The 22849-nt window shown below is 41.0% G+C and overlaps 1 protein-coding gene across 1 annotated transcript in view; it reads right to left on the reverse strand.

The window, feature by feature from the left end:
* si:dkey-111f13.5 (uncharacterized) overlaps positions 1-22849 on the reverse strand; it is a 57414-nt gene that overhangs the window by 22145 nt on the left and 12420 nt on the right. Inside the window, exons 2-4 of the mRNA XM_028796204.2 lie at positions 17855-18060; positions 10558-10803; positions 5065-5192 (exon numbers count right to left, since the gene is read on the reverse strand). Coding sequence (XP_028652037.2) covers positions 5065-5192; positions 10558-10803; positions 17855-18060 — 580 coding nt within the window. The remainder of the gene's footprint in view (positions 1-5064; positions 5193-10557; positions 10804-17854; positions 18061-22849) is intronic.

Genomic DNA, 22849 nt, shown 5'->3' on the forward strand with positions numbered 1-22849 from the left:
CAGAATAAATAAAGAACGGCAGAATATACAGTATATAGCATTGTACAAACCAGATAAATAAACAAAGAAGATTAAGACAGTAAATTCTGAAAAAAAAACAAAAAAAAAAAAAAAAAAAAACAGACAACATAATTGATGGTCTCGCACACACATACAGGTTACATGAGCATCTTGACAGAGAAGTAAACTGAGAGAAAGGTAATAAAGTCAAGTAGAGCTAAAAGCCTTCCTGAACAGATGAGTTTTGAGTTGTTTTTTAAAAGAATTCATGGAGTCAGCTGACCTGATTAATTTTGGTAGGTCATTCCAGAGTCTGGGCGCTATACAGCTGAAGGCCCTGTCACCCATGGAGTGTAGATTAGTGACGGGCACAACAAGATTACCAGAATCAGAGGACCTTAGTGGGCGGGCAGGCACATAGTGATGGAGAAGGTCACTGATGTAGTTTGGCGCGAGGTTATTTAAAGCTTTGTAGGTTATTAGTAGGATTTTATATTCGATTCTGTAGGACACAGGGAGCCAGTGAAGGCGGAGCAGGATGGGTGTGATGTGCTCGCTGCTGCTGGCTCGAGTAAGGACTCTTGCAGCTGAGTTTTGAATAAGCTGGAGCTGTGATATAAGATTAGAAGGGGCACCTGCCAGTAGGGAATTACAATAATCGATGCGGGATGTGATAAAAGCATGGACAAGTTTCTCAGCATTAGAGAAGGAGAGGAAGGAGCGAACACGGGATATGTTACGGAGGTGAAAGTAAGAAAGTTTCTTAATGTGATTTATGTGGGCGGAATAAGTGAGGGAGGAGTCAAAAATGACACCAAGATTTTTTACAGTAGAGGCAGGTCTGATGAGATCACTGCCAAGATGGACTGGGAAGGAGCTCATTTTATTAAGTTGCAATCTCACACAGTGCCCGAAATAAAAGAGAAGTTGTCAGAAATCAAAGTTGCCGTGAAAAGGTGAGTCGTAGCCCACCATCTGAGTGTCATATGAAAGCTTATTAGGGTACAGAGAAAAAAAAAATAGGGACACTGTGAGAAAAAAGCTTTAAATGTCAACTTTAATCTCTAAATTTCCACTTTAATCATGTAGTTGATTTTGTCATTAAAGTAGAACATCATAAACTTCATCTTTAAATCGTTTAATTTACTAGTTTCTCAGATACCATCGTAACTAAAGTAGCACGTTAAATGCTTTGTTTTGTATGTGTTCTTCTATGTGCTCTGTGTGTGAATCACTACAGCCTTCTTAAACAGGCTCTCTCTTCCTTCAACTGGACACAGAAACCATTACATTCGTGATATTACAGCTCTCTGAATAATTAAAATACTGAGATGTATACTTGATATCATTTTCATGATGATAGGAGTTAAAGCATGTATTAAACATGGGAACACGGTGGCGCAGTGATAGTGACGAGCTGGCACCCTGTCAAGAGATTGCTCCTGCCTTCCGCAAGATGCTTGCTGCACCATGCGCGACCTTCAGTGAAATAATTTATTACAGCAGTACTGTCTCTTTCAAACGTACTAACCCCCAATTCCTGTCTTTCCATTTTCTTTCTCCAAGTAACCAATCTCCACACAATCAGCTCTGTAATAGATGTTAAACCATCTGTAAGCATAGAATACAGATTCTTCAAAACTTTTAAGGAATATTGAAATATCTTCGTAGTACATGTTTAATTATTCTATCCATCTATCCTTAAAGTGTCGCGTCAGCCCCAGCAAGAATACAGCGCGAGGCAGGAACAATCCCTGAATGGGGCGCCAGGTTGTCGCTAGCGCTACGCCCCTCTGTCCTCCCGTGTTTAATTAACAATATAGATTATTCAAATGATGTCAACATTTTATCTGTATAATGTAATAAACATATTTTGCTGCATTTCATCTTAAAAATGATATCGTCATCATATGCAAATACGCGCTTTATAAAGTGGCGCAGGTTGTGTAATATTATAACTGTATCGCACGTTTACAGTGAAGTAATTGTACTTATAAGTACAAACAGTTCTTCAAGGAGCACTTGATGGACTGATTGAGTGCGTTTATAGTTCTTGGGATGAAACTGTTTCTGAACCATGAGGTCTGTACAGGAAAGGCTCTGAAGCATTTGTCGTTTGAGAGCAGTTCAAATAGGCAGCATGGCTGAGGCAGCGTGTGCTTTATGCTATATACCGATAATTCTTTTTCTGATCAGCTGCTGTAGAGCTGTGATTCCACACTCAGATACAGTGGGATAAATACTCTGAGTGGTGCATTGAGAGAAACAACACTAAAGCAGCTATGGTATTTGGAATAGTTTGGCCATTCTGTGGACCATTATATTGTTACAGGTTAATTACAATCAGATGCCTTAAACTAATAAATAAAATGCGGTTAATTTCAGTGTATTTGATAAAGCTGTGTCAGGGATGTGGATCTAAAAAAAAAAGGGAAACCACACTGGAACAAAAGCACTGCTTTGACACTGGGTGCCACCAGTTTACAAAACTGAGCAGAGACCGTGTGTACGCCAAGCATTTAGCTGGTGTGAAAATGTGCGTGGCTTCACACCAAGTTTAGGTTTTATACATCGTGATGTGAGTGTGGAAACGGGCTTACGCAACATTTTGTGCATACGCACCATTTATACATGAAGTCCCTGGTTTGAGGATAAAAGTGGAAAGGATTCTGGCCTGCCTCCATATACTGTGATGAGGAATGTTCAGTCACTTTTAAAAAAGTTGGATGAACTGGATGAGTTCAGATACTGTGAAATTTTGGGTACTGTAGAGAACCAGCATAAACTTATTACTTCAGATTCTATTTTAATGCTGGATAGGTTTCATCTGATATGATCAGACAGAGTGGAGAAGGGAGGCAGGTCACTGGACAGCTATGTGAATGAATAATAGTAAAAATGTGAGCACATTACTGTATAACAAAAGCTAAAATGTAAGATCCAGACACTGAAATACTGATTGAATTTGTCCATGTTACTGCCTATGCAAATAAGTTACATAATCCTGGTTAATGTTTATCAATTCATAAACAGAAATGATTCAATCTACTACTAATATTCTAGCGATGAATCATTCAGACCCTAGAATGCTGGTGACTTCAACCAGGGGAACAAACTTCTGTCAGCATGTTCCATTTGTGGACACAACAATGTGGACCTGCTCTACTCAAATATTAAAACCTTTAAATGTTAATCTGTGGTACAACTGAACAGGTCTGGCCTCATTTTACTGCCACCGACAAGCCAGTTGTTGACAGTAGCAGCAGGTCTTTTTGTAGCTGTGTTTCTCAAGAGGTTTCCAAATAGTTCAAAACGTTCAAATAATGCTACCAGAAAGGCATTCTAGCAATAGTATGATTTGTTGTACAAAAAAAATGTGTTTTTGTTTAAAAGATTTTAGTGAGGTTCAAAGCAAACAGTTTGCATAAAATAAGGAAAAAGTTGATAATACATGCGAATAAAAAGGGAAACCTCTTGTCTATGGTATTCCACTTGAGGTTTAAGTATATAGGGAACATTTCTTAAGGTTTCTATCTGTTATCACATACACTAGGACCTACTTTTCACCTACGTACATAGCTAACATTAAGGACATTCTATTACCTGTAACTTGTAGGGTGTAACGGATGGACCAGCATCCCAATATAATGAATAGTACAGAAGGGGAGAGCAACATGACTGGCATTCCAGCAGCCATGGATGGGAATCACTTACCTAACTGGGACACCACTATACAGGAAAAACAAGATTGATTATCCTGACCTAAATAAGAAATTGACTCTTTTCTGGTCAGGAGCCCACATATATCGGACAATGGGAGACTTGCTGGTCTTTCCCGTATACACTAGGTGGCAGCATCTCTTATGGATGCCCACAGGGCAGCATGGGGGTGGTGGCTCACATAAAACCGTCCTGCTGAGTTTTATGGGGGCCACCAGAGGGAGATGTCGAAAAGTGAGGACTAAGGTTTCACCTGAATCAGAAGTGCTTTCTGGAGACAAGCAGTTGGCACCAGAAGAACTTCTGGGTTGGGGCTTTAAAAAGAAGACCTCCACTTCACCCTGGGACTCACAGTATTAAAGGAAATGGACAAAACTCACCTGGGAGGAGTGGAGGAGAGAAACAGAGATAAAAGAAGGACTGTGTTGTGTGAAAAGAAGGGTGTCAAAGGTATGTTGTTCAATAAAAAATATACTTGTTGTGAACCTGGGAACTTGTGTCTGTGGAGTTGTGTCCAGGGTTTGAGGTATGAAATATTCCATTATCCATGTTAAAGTTCCATTATATTCATGTTCAAACTAAGCAAAAACTAAATGTACTGTGAACTTTAACTTAAAGAATTTATGTCTTACACTCCAGCCAGAAGTACTTGAGTGTGTTTGGGGAGTTGTTGTTTATTATAATATTTATATTTTTCTTGGAGTTTCTGTAAAGTTTTAATTTCACCTTGGGGACAAAAAAGTTCTAGCCATCTATCTATGAGCTCAATATGCTATATAAATATTCATAGATATAGTGTGACTGTATAACAGACATCAGACCTTAAAATGCAGGACGGAGTGGTGGCTCTGAGGCTAGGGATCTGCACTGGCAATCGGAAGGTTGCCGGTTCGAATCCCGTAAATGCCAAAAACGGGATTCTGCTCTGTTGGGCCCTTCAGCAAGGCCCTTAACCTGCAATTGCTGAGCGCTTTGAGTAGTGAGAAAAGCGCTATATAAATGCAAATTATTATTATTTATCATATCATGTCTGAATAGGCTTTATCCCCCTGCAACCCTGAGGTTGTATTAAGAAATTCTGAGAATGTTACATTCTGATATCTCATAGTATCCACACCTCACATAAGGTTCTTTCTCTCCTCTCCTCACTCCCTCCTTGTATTCAGCCAAACACACACCGGCCCCACCCCTCGTTTTCACATAAACCACTTAAATCTAACCCCATCCCACAAACACAGGCCCCACCTCCTTCATTCACACAGTGACTCCACATGCCCATTTGACACTGCGACTGCTCAGGCAGTGACCCCACCCCCTGAGACACTCACTGCTCCCGTAACTCACTCTTCCTGCAGAAACCTCAGCTGTTGCTTGTGCCTCCGCTCCTTCTCTTGCATGTCCCGTTGGGCCTGCTTCTCACAATCTTGTCTAACCTTTCTCGTTGTCTGCTCCAGTCGTGCTGCAAATCCAGTCTGTTTATAGAAAAAACATGGGTGAATACTTTGAACTCTGCCTGGTTATTTACCATAGACCACTCTCATTATTCAGACCCATCAAACCTGGCCTAACCTGCCTTTTTTTATATAAAATATAGGGGAACAAGGAAATCCTGATGGGCGAAAAGATTCTACCTGTGGTGCACTGACTTAAAGGTTCATCGTGAAGGACTAATGTTAGCTTTGTTGTCCAGGAAATGAAGACAACCAACGGGAGAAGATAGAGAATATTCAGGGAATTGGGTAAAGACAAAATCTTGATGTCAAAAATCTCTTTCACCAAATCACAAAACATTAAACAAAAGTCTTACATGAGTAAAACAAACCCAAATGATTTTGCTTCCTAGAATTCTTTTTACTAAATAACTATTGTTTGTGAATTATTTTAAAATAGAGGTAAAATTCCGCTAAAACGAATATCTTTTCAACAAAATTTTCATTACAACGAAGTATTTTTATTTTCCCAACAGTTTCCCCATATGACACGAGTCTATAGAAATCTTGTTACTACGAAATACATTCAGTAGATACTTTCATTACAACGAAGTGCCCAAAAGACCTTGAAATGCCTGAATGAATCATCGACAGAGCAGTTAGTTCTGTGGTCACAGCTCAGTTGTGCACAACGATCCCCAAACAGAAACATTGTAATTTTTTTTTCTTGTCTTCGAACTTTCCTCGTACTGTTTTTTTGCTGTTTTTGTTTTCAGTGATACCTTTTGCTTATTGCTAGTCAACATTTGAAAAAACCCATTGGAATTTAACTCAATGCCACCCTCCTATAGAAATGACAGACACGAATAAACGACAACAGTTCATGTTAGAAAAAAAAAACTTTACATTTTTGCAGCTCTCGATTGCTGCAAAAAGAAAAAATACGTTGCCAGTGAATTCAGAATTTCACCATTGTCACTGTCAACTTTCTTCAAAGACTGAGCAAAAAAAGAAGAAAAATCTCGGGTTGCAAACAGATGCGACCTGCAGCATTTGAAGACATCGAAAAAGCCGTTTTTATGTGGTTCAGTGATGCTCGTTCAAGAAACATTCCTATTAATGTGGCACTCATTCAAGAAAATGTGTTCTAAACTCTCTTGGGACCTCCCCCAACTGGACAACACGCCAAAGAGCGTCCTGAAGTGCGATCACCGCGTCTGTGGAAGACTGTTTATCCGTTGCTGGGGCAACAGCAGGTTCACAGCTCTGATTCGGCTCTTCACCGAAGTAAACAGAAAAGATCTCGATGGGTGATGCAAAGAACATTGTAAATCAGGGAACAGGATTACTTGGCCACGACCCTGCCTAACTGCTGTGTCTGTGTATAGGAGAGTGGCAGATCCCACTACAATAAATAACTGTGCTTTTCCTGTTTCAAGCCGAATAATGCTGGTTTTGCTAAGCCTCGTGTTTTGGAGTGTAAGACAGGGACTTATAGCGCGACCCAGATCTTTTAAGATTTGCTTCTGTTGTGCTTCACTGCAGAGCTGTGAGCCTGCTGCTGCCCTACCCCAGCAACGGACAAACAATCTTCCACAGATGCAGCAATCGCACTTCGGGACAAACACTTCAGCGTGCTGTTCCTGTTGGGTGGGGAGAGTTCAGAAACCTCACAATATGAAGAAGAAGAAAAGGATGATTCGGCTTCTGATTGATAACTGTGCTGCCCACAACATGTTTCCACATTTAGATAATGTTTGCGTTGAATTCCTCCCACCCAATTGCACAGCAGTGCTTCAGCCATTGGGTTTGGGCATCATTCTCACCCTGAAAGTGTATTATCGCAAGGAAATGCTGAAAAAAATTCTCATCAGCATAACTTGTAGACAGGAGGAGATTAAAATTAACGCGAAAGAAGCCATTGAAATGATTGCAAACGCCTGGCACTACAGTGACAAATACAGAATCTCGTTACTATGAAATTTTCATTACAACGAAATATTTTTTAGGTCCCTGGCAGTTCGTTCTAACAGAATTTTACCTGTATTCAGAAACTTGGGTGGCAGGATTATCGCAATGCCATCTTAAGAAAACCCACAATGTCATACCCAATGGAGGTGTTGTTGTAAGGTTATCTAAAAGGATAAACTTTTTAACAAGAACCAGGAAAATGAAGGTACTTGATGGGGCAAGAAAAGATCCATCAGAAACAGAAACCAGGAAACCATATGAAAAAATGGTCAAGGACAGAAATGTGAGACACAATTTGTTCATAACAAATCAAAGTCAATCAACGTTCTTACTGCCTTATGATCCTTTCCCTATATAACCGCACACACCCAAAGATCTTTAGTAAAAAATCCAGAAATTGGGAGTAGCATGTCGACATCTCTAAGTAATCTCCAGCAGTAGCAGCACCAGGATTTCATAAAAGGGTGGACCTACATTTATAATAAGTGGGCTTAATGTTTTTATTTTAGGAAACATTTTAGAAATTGATTTATATCAGCATAATTAGAGTCATCAGACATTTTGTTTGCTTGTTCTTTATTTGCATGTTTAGTTTGAATGATTTTTGTTAACTCTACTTTAAATCCACTTACAAAATAAACTGATTGTCTATTTTTTGTTTATACATATGAGATACCAGCCCATCATAAGGCACAGATGTGTAAATAATATCCATTATAAATTTGACCAGTAATATTATAAATGACTGTTTTTGGGGGTTCCTTGTGTATTTACAGTTTTAGTGACTCATACCTGAGACATGCATTTCTAGTCTCCAAGTCTACCAGTGAATCTGTTCCCAATTAACTTACCACCAAAATCATGTCTATTGATATCCTGTAATCCAACAATGTCTGTACCTGTTGTACCGATGGGCTGCAAAGCTGCTCGGATTAGCAGAAGTTAGAAACTTTAGTGCCAATTGAGTTAATGGCTTGTGAAAATCAGACAAATCTGTGACCTGGCCATTCCTTTGAAATTTAGCAGCAGTGTAGATTTAGACTATGCAGAATACTCAGCAGTAGAGCTGGCAGCAAGCCCATTGGTAAAGTTAGCAGAGCTAGCAGTGGAGTTTTGGTTCACTTGCCGTTGGGTCCCAACAGACGTTTTCAGATTCTGGAACATTTTGCAGTTCTGTTCTTTTCCTTTTGCTAATCAAGCCTAAAAGTTGGTTCATGTTTCCCTTTGAAAAGAAACCACAAACCCAATAAGTAAATGTATTATTAGTTATTAGTTGATAGCCTCCAGTTAACGTCACATGTTTTTAGTGTCTGTGTTTAAATTTTAATTTTCTAAACTTTCTTAGGTACATGTATGCCATAAAATCAATATCCATATAAACACTTTCCAAAGTCTTACAGTGATAAAGTAACACTGACAACTTTGCTGTGTAGGTTTACATTTAATTGATACTTTATTCATGTGAGATCTATATTAAAATGTATGTATGCAACGTAAGTTAAATTTTCATTTGTAAAAAAGTAAAATCATTAGAAAAGCTAAGCTGCTAAACAGGGTGGGCCAATGAGTAAAGCGGGTGGGCATAGGTCTACTGAGGCCCTATACTGGCACCGCACCTGGGGCCTCATGTATGAACGGTACATACGCACAATAATATTGTGTATGCTCATTTCCACACTCACATCGCGATGTATAAAAACTAAACTTGGCGTAAAGCCACGCACATTTTAATGCTAGCTTAATCCCTGACATACGCAAGTTCTCCGCTCGGTTTTGCAAATTGGCGGCACCCAGCATCAAAGCAGTGGTTTCCCTTTCTTTCTTAGATGCACATCCCTGACGTGGCTTTATCAAATACACAAAAATTAACCGCATATTGTTTATTAGTTTAAGGTATCTGATTTTAATTAACCTGTAACAACATAATGGCTCACAGAATGGCAAAACTATTCCAAATACCATAGCTGCTTTAGTGTTGTTACTGTCAAGTATTTATCCCACTGTATCTGAGTGTGGAATCACAGCTCTACAGCAGCTGATCAGAAAGAGAATTATCGGTATACAGCATCAAGCACACGCTGCCTCAGCCATGCGCAATGTTTATTGAACTTCTCTCATACGACAAACGTTTCACAGCCTTTCCTCTAGGGACCTCACAGTTTCATCCCAAGAATTATAAATGCACTCAATCAGTCCATCAAGTGCTCCTGGTAGAACTGTTTGTACTTATAAGTACAATTACCTCACTATAAACTTGCAATACAGTTATAATATTGCACAACCTTAGCCACTTTATAAAGCGCGTATTTGCATATGATGACGATATCATTTTTAAGATGAAATGCAGCAAAGTATGTTTATTACATTATACAGATAAAGTGTTAACATCATTTAAATAATCTATATTGTTAATAATTGTAATATGTGAGGATACGGTGTCACAGCGCTAACAACAACCTGGCGCCCCGTTCAGGGATTGTTCCTGCCTCGCCCTGTATTCTTGCTGGGGCTGGCGCGACACGGGAAGGATAGATGAATAGAATAATTAAACATGTACTACGAAGATATTTCAATGTTCCTTAAAAGTTTTGAAGAATCGGCGTTGTAAGCTTACAGATGGCTTAACATCTATTACAGAGCTGATTGTGTGGCGATTGGGTACTTGGAGAAAGAAAAGTAGGACAGGAATTGGGGGTTTGTATGTTTGAAAGAGACAGTACACGCAGCAAGCATCTTGCAGGAGGCAGGAACAATCTCTGGACGGGGCACCAGCTCATCGCTAATACTGCGCCACCGTGTTCCCATGTTTAACAACATGCTTTAACTCCTATCATCATGAAAATGATATCAAGTATACATCTCTGTATTTAAATTATTCAGAGAGCTTTGTTAACAACAAAAAAACATTGTTGCCATTGAGAGAACACAAAATTGCAGCTACCAGAATCAAAAAAAGAAATACAAAATAGTGGTGTGAAACTTAATAAACATAACAAAATAAAATGTATTATTATTATTATTTAAATAAAAATAAAGCAGAGACCAAATAACAAAATCAAGCAAAATGTAATTCTACATGTTCTAAAATGCTGAATACATGGCAGATAATAGTCAGGCAACTGGTAATGAACCTCGTTGTCAATAACAAGGAATCCACAGAAAAATCACAAACTCAAAATGGTGCCTGCACAACAAAACAACAAAAACAATGATATGAATTATTTATGTACAACCAGTGCTGATGCTAGGCTATTTTGCGCCCTAGGTCAAGCTTGTTAGTGTGCCAATGAACTGTTGGGTTCCCCCCAACTCCCCCTTATGATCTGCAACCTAGGTGAATGCCTAATTCATCTTAATGCTGCCACCGGCCCTGTGTACAACAAATAATGCGGCAAAATTTTCCCTGAGAACATAAAAGCAAGAATTACAACATTACCTCTGCCTCCACCAGAGCTCTTTGGATAGCCTGGTGCCTTTCTGCTTCTGCCTCCTTCTGAAGACGTAAGGTCAGGACCCGGCAGGCTTCATCTACCACCCGCCTCTGCTCCTGCTCCTGTTCAAAGTTGCGTTGACGGAGGACCTCGTCTGCTTCAGCACGCAGCCTTACACTCAACAGATACAGCCTCTCCTCTTCTAGATGGTCCCGGTTCTGCAAAATCTGTTCATAGTAAGCCTTTAGAGTCTGGAAAGAGAAAGTATAGCACTCCATTCAAAGTGTATTTCAATGCCCAACTCTGTGAAATGCGACAGTTTGGAAAAATATAATAACATGAAGAGAAACATTGTACTTACATTTTAGTCTTTTGTTGGTGACAACGTGGCACACATGATTGGAGGTGTGTATGCAAGAGAATAAATGAGTGATGGAGTATACTTGCGAATGAACACATCTGAGCACATGCATGTTTGTGCATGCACTGGTCAAGGGTGTACATGCAGTACGTATCCATATGTACGTATCTTGTTTAGTGTGATTGTGTATGTGAGAGAAGATTGCCCTTATTCCTGGTTGAGTGTTTAATCAAAGTGGAAAATGTCATGTCTTTAAATAAAAATAGTGTCTCAGAATAGGAAATAAACAGAATGTCTAAGACTAGTTTAGCTACAGTAGTTATGTTTCAGAATAAAAAAATTGTGGTTGACTGCTTACTCTGAACCAGATAAAGTGTCTAACAGTTGTCTTCTATTGATTTTGCTTTACTGATTTGAAATAATTAAAGTAAGAAAAAAAACAATAAAAAAGGCCTTTATTAGACAATGTGCTTAATAAATGACCCTGACATGGATTTTTGGGGTCCCGCTTGCCTAGCTCCATATCCCAAACATAAAAAAATGAATATCAGTTGCATAGCACAGCATTTTCACCTGAAACTTCCAGGTTAAGATGTCATTATGAGAGGTCCAACACATGCCTCTGTAGAGGTGCAGGGGCTTTTAAGGGTTTTTATGCTGGATCATGTGTTTGGTGCCTTGGAAGGCCAAAAGGGCACTAGCACAGATATGGTACTTCTGAACAGAAGTATGCAACAAAACCTGACAATGCTAAAGGGTAGACAACCCAGCAGATTCCTGAACTGCTCAGAGCAGACATGATTGAGGCTGGGTGGGTGACAAAGGGCAAGAAGACTTGCTGACCGATAGACAGATAGAACTTTATTTAACTCCATTGGGAAATTTGGCTTTTCACAGAAGCTCTTTAAATAAACAGAGTTTCTGTGAAAAGACTACTGCTTGCACAGGACCAAGATGTCCAGCAGTGGATTAACTTTGGAGTTTTGGGCCTTCTTTCTTAGTTTTTGGACTTTTCTGTGTACCTCCTATGCAACTGACCAGTCTGAAGAAGAGTCAGAATCAAGTTTTATATATATATTATATATATATATATATATATATATATATATATATGGAAGCGAAGATCTGTGATACGGTTTGCATATTAGCAGCTGGAGATCCACAAAGGTAGAAAAATGAATCACGTATCATAAAGTAGTTTTTATTCCAGAGCTTTTAGCCCCTACCAGGAGCCAATATATAGCACAATTCGTTTGGTGGGGTGGGGAGGGGGGTTTACAGGTCGTAACGTTTTATTTATTATGAACATGTTCTACTTAAGTTTGCATATGCTGGGTTTATGTCCAAATGTCTGTTAATGGCGTTTTTGTCTGATAGCCAAGATTCAGCCAGTTCTCTGGAACTTTTAGTACTAGTAAGATTTAAGGCCAGGTCCTAGAAATTATTGAAATCATCAGAAAAAAAATTGAAATGTAGAGATGTCAGGTAATTGGAAGGAACTACTCTGGGCATGTCTCTTCAAGGAGATTTCATTTTGCTGACGTTCTTGCCTCACTTGTGCATTAGTGGCTAAGCGACTGTCTTTCTTCTGAGGTTTCGTTTTGCCAACGTGCTTGCCTCACTTGTGTATTAGTGGCGGGAGGAAAAATAAAAGGGATACCATTTTGTCAATGAGCTTGCGTTGCTTCTTTATTAGCGGTTAAGCGAGTGAGTCTTTCTTTGGAGGTTTCATTTTGCTGACATGCTGACCTTGCTTGTGTATCCTCGGATGTGGTGTCCTCACCCTGACTCCACCTCTCTCTTCTGGGCCGGACAGACACACACACACACACTTCCACTTGTGGACGTTTATATATAACACATATATTACAGTGCATCTGGAAAGTATTCACTGCGCATCAGTTTTTCCACATTTTGTTATGTTACAGCCTTATTCCAAAATGGATTAAATTCATTTGTTTCCTCAGAATTCTACGCACAACACCCCATAATGACAAGGTGAAAAAAGTTTAGTTGAGGTTTTTGCAAATTTATTAAAAATAAAAAAAATGAGAAATCACATGTACTAAGTACTAATTAAGGAGCCTAACCCGCGAGTCACAAGATGGTTCCTTGATCTACAACCTTATAAGTTCTCGCTCATTCATCAGAAGGGTTCTCTACACGCCAACACCGATGCTCTCTCCCGCGTTCACGACCTCTCTGTGCAGAACGCCCGACCCGATGGGTCTGGGCTGAGGGGGGGGGCCCTGTCACACACGTGTGTTTAGGAGACAACTAAAGGGCTTAAATACATGTGATTCTATGCCAGACCAGGGGGTGGCGAAGTGCACTAATTTTCCCTCTAGATCTTTTGCAGACCATTCTAGGGAAATCCCGCCCGGCTCTGGGGCAGCCAATGACGTCACTTCAGGTTCCGGTATTGATGACATCACCTCCTCTACTGACCTTTAAAGCTGCCATCTTGTCTCCTGAGAATCAGTTCTGTTTTGGACTCAGTTGAATGAACATGTCTCTGTTATTTAATCAGTTTTGCAGCCGGGAACAATTATACAGGTGGCTGCCCCAAACCTTCTAGATGTCTTATAGTCATTTTTCTGACAGTGGCATAGTCGGCAGGATGGAGAAAACCCTGAAGAGAACGGGACCGGACCTGAGTCATGTCCAGGTGGGAGAGTACCTGGGCCGAGCTTTCGGGTGGGGATTGCGTCTCGGATTTCGGAAAGAACCGGTGCAGACTCCGCTCCCTTTGTCTATCTCTGGGTCACCTAAATTAAATAGGGAGAGTGTCGATGGGACACATAGACGTGGGCTGGTTTCTCTGGGGGAAGTGATGGGGACTTATTATGCTCTCTCGGAGGAAGCTAAGGTCCCAGAGAAAAGTGGAGATTCCCCAGACCAGCAGGTGAGGAAAGTGAAAAACTGGAGGTTTGACCATGAGCGGTCTACCCGGGAACAACTTGACATTCTCTGGGAAGAGGTGGCAGGTTGGTTAAGCCCCACTGAATGCACCACCTTCCAAATAGTGAAGAAAGTGGCCTGTTTTTTATTCATAAATAGCCTGCCAGAGCATTTCACCCAGCTGGTCTGGGGAGATTTTTCGAATGTAAATGAGCTAATTGAGACATCTAGGGCAGCCTCGCAATTAGGGAGAGCGGAATGGTCCTTAAGCGGACGCCGTAGAGATTACGTCCCTCTTAAGCTGCCCTCTCGGCATAAACCGGAGTTTGCACTGGAGTCCCCGATTCCGCGGGCGCGGCCCTTGCTTGGAAGCAAGGCGGAATGTAAATGGAGAGAGAGGGATGGATTGTGTGCGCTTTCAAACCCCTTGTTAATGGCTCAAAAGGGAGAGGTCATTATAAATGGTTACAAGGTGGAAGATCTATTTGATTCCAGCAGCAACATTTCTATTGTTGACCGCCGATATGTACCACCGCGACAATGGTTAAAAACAAAGACCAGAATTACCTGTGTACACGGAGATGTCCGCTCATATAACTCTGCCCGATGTTTCATCTGCCACGGAGGATCACTCAAAAGAATCACTGTAGCGGTCCTCCCAAATCCACAGTGTGCTGTGATTCTCGGGCGAGACTGGTCTGATATTAAAAGTACTGATCTCTCCTTATTCAAAATTGGGCCTAGTAACAGATGGGAATCGACCGTCTCAGGTTGTCTCCACACCGTGTACGCAGACGGTGGAGAGAGATATGGGAGACCACGAGGAGGATGGGGAGCTTCCTAGACCGTCGCGGACCACTATGTCATCTGTCCTCTTCTCGCCAGAACGAGAGGAATCTCCCGTTAGACCAGACCCTCTCTCAGATCTGAGCTTTCAATTTAGACAAACACCGGCATCATTTAAAAGGGAACAATGGAATGATGATTCCCTTAAGTTTGCTAAGAATGTAGTAGTCATAGTCAACGGCCAACGCACCATTCAGCCCATGCCACAAGGACCCCACTTTGTGATAGAAAATGATTTATTATATCGGGTCAGTGAGCACGGGGTGCGGAAGCTGTTGCTAATTCCACGAACTTTCCTGCGGCAAGTTTGTGAGTTAGCACATGCCCACCTCCTAGGAGGCCACCTGGGCACCGAAAAACATTAGAGCATATTAAGCTCCATTTCTATTGGCCGGGAATTAACGAGGAGGTTCGCCGCTTCTGTATTTCATGTCAGCTGCAGCAAATTCCTAGAAGGGACCGTGCTCCTCTCATTCCCCTTCCCTTAATTGATGTACCATTTGAAAGGATAGGGGTCGACATAGTGGGACCCCTGGAACCCTCGGCCCGAGGACATAAATATATATTAGTCCTTATGCAACCTGATATCCAGAAGCTGTTTCGTTGCGCTCAGCTAATTCTAAAGCTATCGCATGGAAACTAATGGGAGTCTTTGCGCGAGTTGGGGTCCCTGAAGAAGTCCTTATGGACCAAGGGACGCCGTTTACCTCGGAGATGTTCAGGGAAACGGCCAAGTTACATAAAATAAAGCACTTGAAAACCGCGGTGTATCATCCTCAAACCGATGGTTTAGTAGAGAGATTTAATCAGACTCTCAAACAGATGTTTCGCAAGGTGGTCAGCAGGGATGGGAGGAATTGGGATCAACTCCTTCCCCTCGTACTCTTTGCCTACAGGGAAGTCCCTCAAGCGTCAACGGGGTTCTTACCCTTTGAATTATTATATGGACGACAACCCCAGAGCATATTGGACATTTTAAAAGAAGGTTGGGAAGGAGAGGCTCTTCCTTCGACTGATATTTTGGAATATATCATGCAATTACGTGATAGATTTGAGAAAATTCGGCCAATATTAAAAAGTCACATGAAAGAGGTGCAAGCAGCACAGGCCCACTATTATGACCATGGCACGACACTTCGGGAGTTCCAACCTGGGGATCGAGTCATGGTATTGGTTCCCACCTCCCACTCTAAACTACTTGCCCACTGGCAAGGGCCATACAAAGTTAAAGAGAGAAAAGGACTCGTCGACTATTTGGTGAAACAACCCAATCGTCGACCGAATGAGCGGATATATCACGTGAATCTGCTGAAACTGTGGAAGGAAAGGGACCCTGATCCCACCTCCAGCCAGCCCCGCTCCTTCTTTGCTCAGAGTAACACACTTAACTTCGGGTCTACTTTGAATAACCAACAGAGGCGAGAGCTAGAAGCAATTATCTCGTCCGTCCTGGAGGTGGTGGACGAAAACCCCAGAAGGACCTCTCTGGTTGCCCATGATATTGTGACTGAGCCCGGGGTCATAGTCCGAGAACGGCCCTATCATCTTCCTGAGGCAAAGAAGGCTGAAGTGGAACTGGAAATCAAGCACATGCTGGACCTAGGAGTCATAGAGGAGAGTCATAGTCCCTGGTCCAGCCAAATTGTCTTGGTTGCAGGAGTTGGAGGTTTTGCAATGACTTCCATCAGCTTAATCAGGTCTCACAATTTGATGCTTATCCAATGCCTCGAGTGGACGACCTCCTTGAAAGGCTTGGACAGGCAGAATATCTGACCACACTTGACATGACCAAAGGGTACTGGCAGGTTCCTTTAACAGATTCCGCAAAGGGTAAAACCGCGTTTAGCACCCCTAGTGGGCACTGGCAGTATTGTGTCCTTTCATTTGGGTTACATGGGGCTCCTGCAACTTTCCAGCATCTGGTGGACAAAGTGCTCCGCCCCCATAACACATATAGTGCTGCCTACCTAGATGATGTTGTCATCTATTCCAGCACCTGGAAGGAACACCTTCAGCACGTTGGAGCGGTATTACGGACGCTGGGTGAAGCCAGTCTTCAAATCAATGGATTGGAAGAAGCCAAGTTTTTGGGCTACTGGGTGGGTCGTGGTACTGTGAAGCCACATTGCTCTAAAATAGAAACCATTTTGACATGGCCCCGTCTGCGAACCAAGCGGCAGGTCCATGCATTTCTCGGATTGGCAGGGTACTACTGCCGCTTTGTACCACGCTTTTTGGAGAAAGCCGTGCCCTTGACTAATTTAACAAGGAAGAGGGCTCCTAACACTGTGGTATGGACTGATATGACTGAGGCAGCCTTCAGTGACTTAAAAAAGGCCCTGACGTCGGCACCTGTTTTAAAGGCACCTGACTTTTCACGTCTTTTTATCCTCCAGACGGACGCTTCGGACACAGGCCTAGGAGCAATGCTGAGCCAAAGTGTCGATGGTGCTGAACACCCCATCATGTTCCTGAGCCGGAAACTGCTGGATCGGGAGACCAGGTATGCAGCAGTGGAGAGAGAGGCTCTTGTGATTAAGTGGGCGATTACACAGTTGAGGTATTACCTCTTGGGTCAGGAGTTTACACTTGTCACGGACCATGCACCTTTACAGTGGATGGCCCTGCATAAGGAGCCTAACCCGCGTGTCACAAGATGGTTCCTTGATCTACAACCTTATAAGTTCTCGCTCATTCATCAGAAGGGTTCTCTACACGCCAACACCGATGCTCTCTCCCGCGTTCATGACCTCTCTGTGCAGAACGCCCGACCCAATGGGTCTGGGCTGAGGGGGGGGGCCCTGTCACACACGTGTGTTTAGGAGACAACTAAAGGGCTTAAATACATGTGATTCTATGCCAGACCAGGGGGGTGGCGAAGTGCACTAATTTTCCCTCTAGATCTTTTGCAGACCATTCTAGGGAAATCCCGCCCGGCTCTGGGGCAGCCAATGACGTCACTTCAGGTTCCGGTATTGATGACATCACCTCCTCTACTGACCTTTAAAGCTGCCATCTTGTCTCCTGAGAATCAGTTCTGTTTTGGACTCAGTTGAATGAACATGTCTCTGTTATTTAATCAGTTTTGCAGCCGGGAACAATTATACGGGTGGCTGCCCCAAACCTTCTCGATGTCTTATAGTAATTTTTCTGACAATATATATATATGCACACATAAGGATTTATATTTATACCTGTCTTTGCTGCTCCAGGGCGCACTCCCTTTCCTCCACAGCATCAGCCTGGACTGCCAGCAGTTGTTCCTCCAGCCTCTGGATGGTGCTGTCCTCAGAATCAGAATCATCTTCCAACACTGGCAGTTGTGGCTCATCTTTAGAGCTCTCTTTGGTTGTGTGTGATTTTTTCTTTTTCTTCCCTTTACACAGCTTATCTCCAAGGACTGGAAAGAAAGGAGGAAATACCTTGATCAAATGTTTTACTGATCACAAACTTGCAGCAGACCAGTAAAATTCCTGCAAGAGGTGGGACTGAAGTGTCATTCCAACAATGGAGTTCATCTCCATAACTGATGGCCATTTTCATTTAACAGCACAAAAAAAACAACTGATAGCAAACTGGGTGGAGTTTCCATCTGTGTCACCCCTTACTCATAGCCACCTCAAGCTTGGAAGGTATCCTGATTTGGGCAGCAGCATTTCAAATCAATTTGAATGCTGTATATGGTGACCAAAAAAAGTGAACAATAGTGATCAGGTCCAAAGGTAGTGAGCGTCTGACAAAGCATTGGTTAGGCAGGCTTTATTTTATATAGCAACTGTCACAGCAAGTTCATCGCAGAGTGTTTTACATAATGGTCAGCTCTTAAGATAAAGAGATAAAGCTAAACTCAAAAGATGACAGAAAGATCTTTAAAAAACCAGTCAAAACATCACTGTCACAGTAGGCACTGGCATTCCCTGCCCCCCCCAAAAAAGACCCAATTTTTTCTCAAATAATATAATACTTGAAACTTCAAAGAATTAGTATAATTATAAAATTGTTCATGAAAACAAGCTCTACAAAGAAACTGTCCCTTCATTCAATGCTACTGTATTGTGTAAGGCTGTTTACCTACACTTTATCCAATCAAGTGTTTATTGTGATTTTAATTGAGATAAAGTATTTTTAAAGAGAAGTAATCAAAAACACCTCTAGAGATCGAAATCAAAATCAAACCACCAAGCCAGAAACAACCTGAAAAGTCAAAGAATGTTGCCAAAAAGTCACATGCCTGAGATAATGAAAAGTAAGAATTTTAGGAAGTTATCCACAAACGTGGATAGGAAATGGTTACCAGAACTGACCTTTAAACTGTCACAAACTGATGTCAGCTGCCAAGACTTTCAAAAATTTCCCCCTGAAAACTGTGAGGTAACTCACAAAACTGGATCTCAAGTTGTTTAAATGGCAGGAGACAAAGAGAAGAGATAAGAGGAGACTGCTCCGCATGGAGTGACGTCTTGAGTAGAGTCCCTCAGGGGTCTGTCCTTGGACTATTACTTCTTCTGATTTATATTAATGACACTGATTCTGGTATTGTTAATAAACTTGTGAAATTCACAAAATTGGAGATATGGCAATTGGAAATAATAGGGTACTCAGGAGGCAGCAAAACAAATTTTAAAATACCTGAACAATCTTCAGAACTGGGAAAACACCTGGAAAATGCAGCGTAATGTACAAGTGCAAAGTGCTACACGTAGGCAAAAGGAACATCAAATATAAATAGAACATGGGAGACCTTGTCATGTAGGAAGCAATCTCTGAAAAGGATTTAGGGAGATATGTTTACACATCATTTTTATCGACTAAGTAACGTACAGAACCTAACCAAACCTTAAGTCAAGGGATGTTATGTTGAAACTATATAATGCACTCATGAGACCGCATCTGCAGTATTGAGTGCAGTTTTGGCCACTACAGTACAAGAAAGACATAGCAGCACTTGAAGTTTTGCAGGCGAGAGCAGCCAGATCCATCCCAGGACTTAAGGACATGTCGGACTCTGAGAGACTTAGAGAATTAAATCTGTTCAGTTTGAGCAGAGGAGACGGCGTGGGGACCTAATCCAGGTCTTCAAAATCCACAAAGGCATTGACAAAGTAAATATTTTCAATTAATGGTGAAAATTTACTTGAGGACACCAGTAGAAATTAAGGTGATGTACATTTAAGACGAAAACCAGGAAGCACTTCTTTATGCAGAGGTGTGGGAATCTGCACTAACTACCAAGTCTTGGAGTTGAAGCAGAATCCTTAAGAATGTTTAAGAAGAATCTGGATGAGATATTGGGACAGCTTAGCCATTAGCTAAACAAATGGCCATGATGGACAGAATGGTCTACTCTCATTTGTCAAATTAGTTATGATTCTTATTTAAAATAATTTGCAAAACTAATTGCATTTCACTTCCAGTGAAACTTGTGCCACTGACATAAGATGAACTGGGTTTGGTGTTGTCTAAAGTGTTTTCATGTAATCATTTGGCATTCGTCTGCCAGTCATTTAGTATTTAAATACCAGTGGAATTAAAAAAACACCAGACTCATTTCCTGCTATGTGTAAAAATTTTGTTGTGGTCTGGAAGTCCCAAAAACTCAGGTACCAGAAACAAATCTGAGGTTGCCCACTACAAGGTGGAAAACACTGTCAAAATACATTGACTAGAAAAAAAGGGCCAAAAACAAATCCTTATAAAATAAAAGGTTTATTTTCACAAAAGGATGTGCAAGCCCCAAAGCTTCAAAGAGCACAAGGAGATGCCTGAATAGCAAGGCGATACACAGTAAACAAATTCCCAATCCGGAATCCAAAAGTCATGGTCAAAAACAAAGCTGAGGGTCAAAAATATCAATAATCACAGTAACAAAAACTGAATCCAAGAGGTGAAATCAAAAGCAGAGCATAGGGTCAAAATTCCAGAAAACAAAAAGCAAAACAATAACACAAAAACTCACCAAAACCACTCTCCACTCCCAGCGAATTTAATGAACCGCCAGGAACTATGGAAGGCCCTCCCTTAAATAGCATGGAGGGCTGTTCCTGGCAGTGATTGGCAGGTGGCCCCACCCCTTGGAGGAGCCACCCACAAAACACAAGGGGCACAATCAAAGCCACAATTCACTTATGGATGAACACAAAGAAAAATGTACATAATAAAGGTTAATACAAATAAATGGCATAAAATAATACAAAACAAAGAAGAAACACCACTTTGAACCTCAGCCAGGGGAGATGTGCTGGCTGAGACATGACAGCTGAGCTGCCCAATTTTGATAACAATCTTGGTGATCTCAGTCATAAAAATGCATGGGAAGCAGAAAAGAAATTTGAAGCTGCAAAGCTGCTGCATATCTTCAACCTCATCTGCTGCAATCAAGAAACTGGAAAGGGTGATTGCTAGGGAGGGGAGCAGCTTCCCATGTAATGAGGTTTTCCTGTGGAGAAAACGATGGAGTGTTTTAGTGTATCTTCATGTGGAAAATAAGAAGCATGTCACTTTTTTTAAAAAAACAAACTGCGCTCCTTTATGGTTTACTGTTGTGCAACAGATTATATGCTTTACCCAGCTGCAGAAAGGAAGTATGAACAAGGCTTTAGGGAGCAATATTCCTTGTTCTCCACCCCCAAAAAACATTCAAGCCTTGGAAGATTTGTTTTTAGATTGTTTCATATTTTAAAATTTTGAAATCCCGCGAAAAATAAACTTGACTGTCAATTTCATGAAACTGAATATGAATCAAAACTTGCCTGTTTCACTCCTCACTAGTCATCATCAGTGATTAGCTTCAAAACTATATCCCTACCAAGCTTTGCATATCAAACAGCATCAGGATACTTCAAACATGTTCTCATCCTTAAAGATCAACGGGGATCAGCTGCAAAAAGTAAAACTTCAGCTATCTAAGAAAATCAGGCTCTAATGATTTAAATGGTCAGCCTCACAAATCTAATGAGATCAACTTTAAGGGTGTAAAAGTACCATCTTTCCAAAAAAAGGTTCTACCAATAGCGTCACCATGCATGAAGATCTAATGAGATCAGTTTGAAAGGAGTGAAACTTCAATTGTTGGAGACCTAAACTCATTAGGCTTTGGTTTACATAGAGGTTTGGTTTTTAGAGATCTGACAGCATCAAGCCCAAATTATTGTTCTAGCAGAGGGTGTAGAAATAGTGATGGAATATAAATACTTAGGAACTATCCTAGATAATAACCTTAATTTGAATAATAATACAAAAAATGAATACTCTAAATGCAATCAGCTCTTAATTCTTCCCTGTAAACTCAACTATTAAAGTGGACAAGGACCTCTTGTTGTTATTTAATTACAGTCATAATCCTGTCTGTCATCACTTTTAACTTCATTTAACTTTTAACTTCATTCGTAATATTCAGGTGTGTTCTGGAACCAAGTTAACTGATATGGAAGTTGGAGGATTTCACATTTTTATTTACTTCATCCAACAGTCACTTTTCATATTTTTGTTTATTATAAAATTATAACAATGAGTCATATTCAAAAGTAAAAGCAATAATAGAATGCAATTCCATGTGTTATAGACACAAAAAATATGCTTTTTAACAGCACTTCACAATTAAGTTAAAAATGGAACACAATCAGGCTTGTGTTGGCTCAATAGCTTTCATACACAGCAGAATGCATTTCAAGTGACATAAAAATCTGATTGATGTGTGTTAATAGTGGATGGTCTGTGAATAATTGTTGTTCAATTTTCTTAATCCTCATCCTACCGACATATGTTACATACACAAAATGCTGACTGGGGTCTCTGGAGACCCCAAGGATAATTTAATATACCGTAAATACTCACGTATAAGACGGGTCTTGAAACCAGAAAAATCAATCATAAAATAAGACCCCAACTTATACACCCATTCAAAAATGCGACACTTATTTTTTTTTTTTTAACATCTTCTTTCCTCCTCCAATCTCACATCAGTTTCTCAGACACATCAAATTTTGTTGCAGCAGCGCAGTTACCAATTTCTTTTGCTACTTCAACGATGTTTAATTTAAAACCAGCTTCATATTTTCTTCTGATCGAACGCTTCATTATAGATAAGGGATGCTCCTACGATAAAGGTGTATGAGGGTGTGAGACACAAAAAACACACATCAGTACAAATGTTGCTTTGGAATAGTTCAGGTCACGTAGGCACAATAGAG

Source organism: Erpetoichthys calabaricus, chromosome 3 (genome assembly GCF_900747795.2).
Source record: "Erpetoichthys calabaricus chromosome 3, fErpCal1.3, whole genome shotgun sequence".
In the NCBI taxonomy this organism is placed as follows: Eukaryota; Metazoa; Chordata; class Cladistia; order Polypteriformes; family Polypteridae; genus Erpetoichthys; species Erpetoichthys calabaricus.